This window comes from Oncorhynchus tshawytscha, linkage group LG04 (genome assembly GCF_018296145.1).
Source record: "Oncorhynchus tshawytscha isolate Ot180627B linkage group LG04, Otsh_v2.0, whole genome shotgun sequence".
Taxonomy (NCBI): Eukaryota; Metazoa; Chordata; class Actinopteri; order Salmoniformes; family Salmonidae; genus Oncorhynchus; species Oncorhynchus tshawytscha.
The window spans coordinates 22,268,981-22,278,115 of record NC_056432.1 but is presented as its reverse complement, the minus strand read 5'-3'; the positions used below and the strand labels follow the sequence as shown (position 1 = coordinate 22,278,115).

Genomic DNA, 9,135 nt, shown 5'->3' with positions numbered 1-9,135 from the left:
TGTAGGTCGTATTAGTTTGTAGGTCATATTAGTTTGTAGGTCGTATTAGTTTGTAGGTCATATTAGTTTGTAGGTCATATTAGTTTGTAGGTCGTATTAGTTTGTAGGTCATATTAGTTTGTAGGTCATATTAGTTTGTAGGTCATATTAGTTTGTAGGTCATATTAGTTTGTAGGTCATATTAGTTTGTAGGTCATATTAGTTTGTAGGTCATATTAGTTTGTAGGTCGTATTAGTTTGTAGGTCATATTAGTTTGTAGGTCATATTAGTTTGTAGGTCGTATTAGTTTGTAGGTCGTATTAGTTTGTAGGTCGTATTAGTTTGTAGGTCGTATTAGTTTGTAGGTCGTATTAGTTTGTAGGTCGTATTAGTTTGTAGGTCATATTAGTTTGTAGGTCATATTAGTTTGTAGGTCATATTAGTTTGTAGGTCGTATTAGTTTGTAGGTCGTATTAGTTTGTAGGTCGTATTAGTTTGTAGGTCATATTAGTTTGTAGGTCGTATTAGTTTGTAGGACGTATTAGTTTGTAGGTCGTATTAGTTTGTAGGTCGTATTAGTTTGTAGGTCGTATTAGTTTGTAGGTCATATTAGTTTGTAGGTCATATTAGTTTGTAGGTCATATTAGTTTGGTATATTAGTTTGTCGTTTGTAGGTCGTATTAGTTTGTAGGTCATATTAGTTTGTAGGTCATATTAGTTTGTAGGTCGTATAGTTTGTAGTTTTTGTAGGTCATATTAGTTTGTAGGTCATATTAGTTTGTAGGTCATATATTAGTTTGTAGGTCATATTAGTTTGTAGGTCGTATTAGTTTGTAGGTCGTAGTTTGTAGGTCATATTAGTTTGTAGGTCATATTAGTTTGTAGGTCATATTAGTTTGTAGGTCGTATTAGTTTGTAGGTCGTATTAGTTTGTAGGTCATATTAGTTTGTAGTTTTTGTAGGTCATATTAGTTTGTAGGTCGTATTAGTTTGTAGGTCATATTAGTTTGTAGGTCATATTAGTTTGTAGGTCATATTAGTTTGTAGGTCATATTAGTTTGTAGGTCATATTAGTTTGTAGGTCATATTAGTTTGTAGGTCATATTAGTTTGTAGGTCATATTAGTTTGTAGGTCGTATTAGTTTGTAGGTCATATTAGTTTGTAGGTCGTATTAGTTTGTAGGTCGTATTAGTTTGTAGGTCGTATTAGTTTGTAGGTCATATTTGTTTGTAGGTCGTATTAGTTTGTAGGTCGTATTAGTTTGTAGGTCATATTAGTTTGTAGGTCATATTAGTTTGTAGGTCATATTAGTTTGTAGGTCATATTAGTTTGTAGGTCATATTAGTTTGTAGGTCATATTAGTTTGTAGGTCGTATTAGTTTGTAGGTCATATTAGTTTGTAGGTCGTATTAGTTTGTAGACTGAACCGCTCGGACGCTACAGATGTTTTAATGACAAGACAGGTTTTCAGGATGTCTCCTGCTCTGACAAACACCACTCTTGCTCTGACACTTTTCACTAAAGATACGGAATTGCAACATCGGCTGATGTGGTGGATTGAGACACATCCAATGCACCTGACATCTCTAGCCTAAACAGACAGATTGTATGGGGATTATTTTATTACTGGATTTCTGCAGGGCTCCAAACATTTTAGGCTTAAGGGTTAAGAAACCAAATTGGTTCAAGAAAATTGTAATTTAAAAAAATAGACCAGGTTGCAAAATTGTTGGGAAGAGAGTCCAATGTATCAATTCCTTTATGATTTATGAACTGATACAAAAAAATGACCCCAGATTCAAAACTTAGAGTTTTTAATTTTTTATTATTATACAACATTCTCTCAACCAATATAATGTCATATTGAATATTGAAAATAATATTGATCGATTGACTATGAAGCCACATTTGGGCAGTACCAAAACAAGCCACATTTGGGCAGTACCAAAATAAGTGATCTAATGATTCTGACTCTTCGCAGGAAAATCTGCAGAGCTGGGATGGTTGTATCCCCCATATACAGTGGGGAGAACAAGTATTTGTTACACTGACGATTTTGCAGGTTTTCCTACTTACAAAGCATGTAGAGGTCTGTAATTTTTTATCATAGGTACACTTCAACTGTGAGAGACGGAATCTAAAACAAAAATCCAGAAAATCACATTGTATAATTTGAAAGTAATTAATTTGCATTTTATTGCTTGACATAAGTATTTGATACATCAGAAAAGCAAAACTTAATATTTGGTACAGAAACCTTTGTTTGCAATTACAGAGATCATACGTTTCCTGTAGTTCTTGACCAGGTTTGCACACACTGCAGCAGGGAGTTTGGCCCACTCCTCCATACAGACCTTCTCCAGATCCTTCAGGTTTCGGGGCTGTCGCTGGGCAATACGGACTTTCAGCTCCCTCAAAATATTTTCTATTGGGTTCAGGTCTGGAGACTGGCTAGGCCACTCCAGGACCCTGAGATGCTTCTTATGGAGCCACTCCTTAGTTGCCCTGGCTGTGTGGTTCGGGTCATTGTCATGCTGGAAGACCCAGCCACAACCCATCTTCAATGCTCTTACTGAGGGAAGGAGGTTGTTGGCCAAGATCTCGCGATACATGGCCCCATCCATCCTCCCCTCAAAACGGTGCAGTCGTCCTGTCCCCTTTGCAGAAAAGCATCCCCAAAGAATGATGTTTCCACCTCCATGCATCACGGTTGGGATGGTGTTCTTGGGGTTGTACTCATCCTAACTGGATGGTTTTCAGAGATAGACAAAAAAATACTTAATATACTTTAAAAATACTTAATATAAAATATACTGTGTCTAACATGTATATAGTATGTAACATGTATATAGTATGTAACATGTATATAGTATGTAACATGTATATAGTGTGTAACATGTATATAGTATGTAACATATATATAGTATGTAACATGTATATAGAATGTAACATGTATATAGTGTGTATATAGTATGTAATATGTATATAGTATGTAACATGTATATAGTATGTAACATGTACATAGTATGTAACATGTATATAGTATGTAACATGTATATAGTATGTAACATGTATATAGTGTGTAACATGTATATAGTTTGTAACATGTATATAGTATGTAACATGTATATAGAATGTAACATGTATATAGTATGTAACATGTATATAGTATGTAACATGTATATAGTATGTATTAGATGGTAGTAGAAGCCTAAGTGTTGATGTCCATTTGTTTACTATAATGTGGGGAGGGGTGGTAGGGTCAGGGGCAAAATAATACATCAATATAATAAAAAAATATATATTGGGGATTGGAAATGATGCAGACAATTACACTGAGAGAAGCCACTATCTATCTGCAATATTAAATATGATCTACCTTCTAAAACAATATATGTAAATAACAAATACAACATTTTACTACATACTCTGCTGTTCTATTGTTCAGGTAATCAGGTGGAATGATGTCCGATCATTATTTTGTTTTTGTTGTTTGAATTAACATCTTTGTTATAATATCGCAAACTGAAGTGGCAGTTTCACCTCTATGGATTCCTACTTTAAGGTCAGGGTCAAAAGGAGACATAAACTGGGTAATGGACAGACAGGTTGAGATATGACTAGAGGAAGGGTGTAGTCTGAGGAGGAGGAAAGATAAAGTTCCTAGGAATACGTATTCTGTAGAAGTCTGAATGGTGAATCATTTGCCAACTTAACTGGAGAAAGTGTATAAAAGAGAAATTCAGCTCTTCGATGTGACACTTTCTCCCAGAGAAGACACATTCTCCCAGAGAAGACACTTTCTCCCAGAGAAGACACTTTCTCCCAGAGAAGACACTTTCTCCCAGAGAAGATACATTCTCCCAGAGAAGATACATTCTCCCAGAGAAGACACATTCTCCCAGAGAAGATACATTCTCCCAGAGAAGACACTTTCTCCCAGAGAAGACACTTTCTCCCAGAGAAGACACTTTCTCCCAGAGAAGATACATTCTCCCAGAGAAGACACTTTCTCCCAGAGAAGACACTTTCTCCCAGAGAAGACACTATCTCCCAGAGAAGACACTCCAGAACAGAGGAAGAACACAACATCGCAGGTAAAGAAATGACTTCCAATGAAAGGTTCTGATGTGTATATGAGTATGTCTGTGTTACTATAAAGGGCAGGGTGGTGGTGGGATACATGTGTTTCTCTTGTTCCACTAACACCATAACACCTGATTCAGTTGATCAAAGAATCAGAGTCTTCAATTTGGATCATAATTAATGTAAGAGGAAAACAAATACATGACTAATATTGTCCTCTAGGGGGCGTTGTTACCCCTCCTGATGTGTGAATATGTGCTTTAGTGTTGTTTTTTCAGTTAACCAATTCATTTTACATCATTATAATGAATCATTTGACTCAGCCGAGAACAAATGTCTGTTTTAGTATCTGTTTAGGGTGTTTTAGTATCTGTTTAGGGTGTTTTAGTATCTGTTTAGGGTGTTTTAGTATCTGTTTAGGGTGTTTTAGTATCTGTTTAGGGTGTTTTAGTATCTGTTTAGGGTGTTTTAGTATCTGTTTAGGGTGTTTTAGTATCTGTTTAGGGTGTTTTAGTATCTGTTTAGGGTGTTTTAGTATCTGTTTAGGGTGTTTTAGTATCTGTTTAGGGTGTTTTAGTATCTGTTTAGGGTGTTTTAGTATCTGTTTAGGGTTTTAGTATTTTAGTATCTGTTTAGGGTGTATCTGTTTAGGGTGTTTTAGTATCTGTTTAGGGTGTTTTAGTATCTGTTTAGGGTGTTTTAGTATCTGTTTAGGGTGTTTTAGTATCTGTTTAGGGTGTTTTAGTATCTGTTTAGGGTGTTTTAGTATCTGTTTAGGGTCTGTTTAGGGTGTTTTAGTATCTGTTTAGGGTGTTTTAGTATCTGTTTAGGGTGTTTTATCTGTTTATCTGTTTAGGGTGTTTTAGTATCTGTTTAGGGTGTTTTAGTATCTGTTTAGGGTGTTTTAGTATCTGTTTAGGTGGTATCTGTGTTTTTAGTATCTGTTTAGGGTTTTAGTTTTTTAGTGTTTTATCTGTTTAGGGTGTTTTAGTTGTTTTAGTATCTGTTTAGGGTGTTTTTTAGTATCTGTTTAGGGTGTTTTAGTATCTGTTTAGGGTTTTAGTTTTTTAGTGTCTGTTTAGGGTGTTTTAGTATCTGTTTAGGGTGTTTTAGTATCTGTTTAGGGTGTTTTAGTATCTGTTTAGGGTGTTTTAGTATCTGTTTAGGGTGTTTTAGTATCTGTTTAGGGTGTTTTAGTATCTGTTTAGGGTTTTAGTATCTGTTTAGGGTGTTTTAGTATCTGTTTAGGGTGTTTTAGTATCTGTTTAGGGTGTTTTAGTATCTGTTTAGGGTGTTTTAGTATATGTTTAGGGTGTTTTAGTATCTGTTTAGGGTGTTTTAGTATCTGTTTAGGGTGTTTTAGTATCTGTTTAGGGTGTTTTAGTATCTGTTTAGGGTGTTTTAGTGTTTTAGTATCTGTTTAGGGTGTTTTAGTATCTGTTTAGGGTGTTTTAGTATCTGTTTAGGGTGTTTTTTAGTATCTGTTTAGGGTGTTTTAGTATCTGTTTAGGGTGTTTTAGTATCTGTTTAGGGTGTTTTAGTATCTGTTTAGGGTGTTTTAGTATCTGTTTAGGGTGTTTTAGTATCTGTTTAGGGTGTTTTAGTATCTGTTTAGGGTAGTATCTGTTTAGGGTGTTTTAGTATCTGTTTAGGGTGTTTTAGTATCTGTTTAGGGTGTTTCAGTATCTGTTTAGGGTGTTTTAGTATCTGTTTAGGTTTAGGGTGTTTTAGTATCTGTTTAGGGTGTTTTAGTATCTGTTTAGGGTGTTTTAGTATCTGTTTAGGGTGTTTTAGTATGTTTAGGGTGTTTTAGTATCTGTTTAGGGTGTTTTAGTATCTGTTTAGGGTGTTTTTTAGTATCTGTTTAGGGTGTTTTAGTATCTGTTTAGGGTGTTTTAGTATCTGTTTAGGGTGTTTTAGTTCTGTTTAGGTAGTATCTGTTTAGGGTGTTTTAGTATCTGTTTAGGGTGTTTTAGTATCTGTTTAGGGTGTTTTAGTATCTGTTTAGGGTGTTTTAGTATCTGTTTAGGGTGTTTTAGTATCTGTTTAGGGTGTTTTAGTGCATCCTTGAAGTCTTCATTTTATCAAGCCTTGTTTCCCCTTTATGACACCTGGAGAATATACTTAGTGAAGCTGGTCGCTAATTCCTTCATATTTTACACTTATCAAATGTCCTGGTCTTTGGTGTATTTAGTGTGTCATTTCATGCTTCATTTGATGTGTTGACCAATGTCACTATGTATTCTCACTTTACAGACACTTGTCTCCAACGACACAAAATGGCTTCTAAATACATCACAGAAATTGCAATCTCCACTACCCGTGAAATGGACCAACAGCTTCATGACCAAGACTATGACAAGATAAATGTCAACCTCAACAAAGGCACTTCATCCACCACCAAAGTTTACATGTGGTACAAAAAGGGCAATGGTAAACCCATCACCAGAGTCCAGTTTTCATTCACTGATGCAATGAAAGATGTCCTGAAAAAAGCAGGGTTCACTGAGCTCCCAGAAAACCTCAACCCTGGAACACAAGGAGACGTCATCCAGCTGTGGTACTCTAGTGGTGCAAGCCCTAAGTATGACATTCCCATTGAAGATCTCTTCCTCACCACTAATGAGAAAGAAGAGGCCCACCAATTCAAGCTCGGCTGGGAAAGGTTACCATGCAATCTGAACCGCAGTAACTCAGGAGATTTCATCACCCTCTGGTTGAAGAGAAAGAGTAAGACCTACATCTGTGACGTTGCTGCCGCCACCTCATTCCAACAACACATCGACCTTTCCAACGAGGGCTATATCCGGCTGGATGAAGATCTCAGTAGAGGTTCTGGAGGAAAACCCATCTTCCTCTGGTACCGTCAATCCACCACAGTGGGCGGCGGGATCACTGAGATGAATGCATGCATCAACCGTGAGCAGGATTCCATCCTAGTGGAGCGTGGTTTCACCGTGGTGAATGTTAACCTCAATGAGGGAACATGCGGTCAGCCAGTGTATGTCTGGTTCAAGAAAGATGGATCTCTCCCTATCAAGGCCTTGACCGTTACATCCAACCCTGATGTAACTGGCCCTTATGACGAGGCCGGCTTGATCCTCATCGATAAAAATCTGAATGCTGGCAACAGTGGTATGCCCCTCTACATCTGGTATGGCAAATAAAAACCTGAGTTGGAGAGTCAGAATCAGCCCCAAAATTTGGCCAGATATTAGCTTTTGCATGGCAATATATCAGTTTAATTTTTAAATATTTTCTGACACTCAATGTTATCTTTTATGTCATAAAGTCACTGTCAGAGATAATTTAGAAAGTTTTCTTTAATGTTGTTTTCAATCAATTAACAATTGAATTATATAAATGATATTTTAGCAGCAGTTTCAGTCGTCTGAATATACCAAGGGGGTGTAAGGTTTTATATTGCATTGTGTTAGTCAGATATTATTTTGAAAAACCTGAGTAAAGTAATACATTTAAATGATTCCTGTGTAACACTGATCATTCTGTTAATCAATAAAGAAAGCATAGCAAATGAGAACATTGTACCTTTTAATTCATCAACTGCTTGACCTTATCACAAAGGCCTGATAACACCTACTGTACATTACCATTTATATTATAATGACCAGGAATGAGAGAGTACAAAGTTCACAAATGCACACTAAGGTTGATAATGTAAAGATCTGATAAATAACATAACAAAAGATTTATTTCACTGAGAACTCACAATTGACAAAGTTTGGGTGCCTTGCAGATTGTAGGATATTTTTTCTTTGACTTGATCATCCAGTCTTCTATCTATAGGATTTGTTTCGGCTCTCAATGCAATATTTCCGTGGTGCAAAACAGCACAGATAAGAACAATTCTAATACAATCAGCGTGATTAACTTTGAAATGTTTTTTAACAATGTGGGTTAAATCTGTAGTCAAAGAAAGGAGAGGCCACCCTGCCACTGATTTGGTAACCAGCTGAGGGATGGGGCTGGAGAAATGTAACCACTCAAATGCATAGATAGAGCTGTGGATGTAAGGACTGACCATCCATGATATCAACGTTAGTTGTAACCATGTTTTGAGGTCGTACAGTGTTTGTTTACAATTACATCGTTGACAAACAAAGTAAAGCAACATTGTGTTGTCATGAGAATCAATAATAAACAGTTGTTATGTTCACTACTCAGCCCTTGTGTTTTATTGTTGTGTGGTCCCTTTGACTCACATTATCTGTCCTATGGGAGCCACCGTATCTGCTTCCTGTTATGAATGTGAGGAGAGTTGTAGCTAATAAACACCCCAGCAGTTTATAAAGGATTTAGCTGGTCTCGTTCTTTCAACATAACAGTATTCTCTCTCTTTTTCTAGTTTTTCACCCCCTTTTTCTCCCCAACTTCATGGAGTCCAATTGGTAGTTCCAGTATTGTCTCGTGGCTGCACCATACAGACTCAGGAGAGGCCGCACTGCTTCTTGACACAATGCCCACTTAACCCGGAAGCCAGCCGCACCAATGTGACGGAGGAAACACCGTGCACCTGGCGACCGTGTCAGCGTGCACTGTACCCGGTCTGCCACAGGAGACACTAGTGTGCGATGGGACAAGGACATCCCTGTCGCCCAGAAGTTGCACAGCTATCACTGCAATGCAGTGCCTTAGACCCCTACGCCACCTGGGATCCCCGTAACAGTATTCTCAAGTATTCAAGGCCCTCCCCCGCCCTCCTTTTGGCAAATCTGTCCACAACTCTATTTTGCTCTTCCCTTCCTATAGGCAGAAACTCAAACAGGAAGCAACTGTGCTAAGGACTAATCAACACTTCAGGATTGTTTTGATCACAGACATTTTAGTACCCATATCAAAATTGTCTGTACTGTCAAAGCTACTGGAGTCCTTAGTTAGTAGGCAGCTAAAGACCTACTTCCAAGAAAACAACTTCTTAAATGGAATGCAATCAGGTTTTAGGTCTGGCCACAGCACTGTTTCAGCAACATTGAAGGTTTTAAATGACATCCACTGTGTTCTTGATAAGAAGTTACATTGTGTGTCTGTTTTTATTGATTGTCGAAGG

The 9,135-nt window shown here is 37.1% G+C and overlaps 1 protein-coding gene across 1 annotated transcript; it reads left to right on the top strand.

The window, feature by feature from the left end:
- Positions 1 to 3,753: 3,753 nt before the first annotated feature.
- Positions 3,754 to 7,589, top strand: LOC121846416. The gene is made up of 2 exons (XM_042321273.1): positions 3,754 to 4,078; positions 6,324 to 7,589. The coding sequence occupies exon 2, from the start codon at positions 6,347 to 6,349 to the stop codon at positions 7,232 to 7,234; it is 888 nt and encodes a 295-aa protein (XP_042177207.1). The 5' UTR covers positions 3,754 to 4,078; positions 6,324 to 6,346; the 3' UTR covers positions 7,235 to 7,589.
- Positions 7,590 to 9,135: the final 1,546 nt, after the last annotated feature.

Bases quoted from the DNA above. Each gene is read 5' to 3' on its own strand.
- LOC121846416 (XM_042321273.1), top strand. From the start codon at position 6,347: ATGGCTTCTAAATACATCACAGAAATTGCAATCTCCACTACCCGTGAA.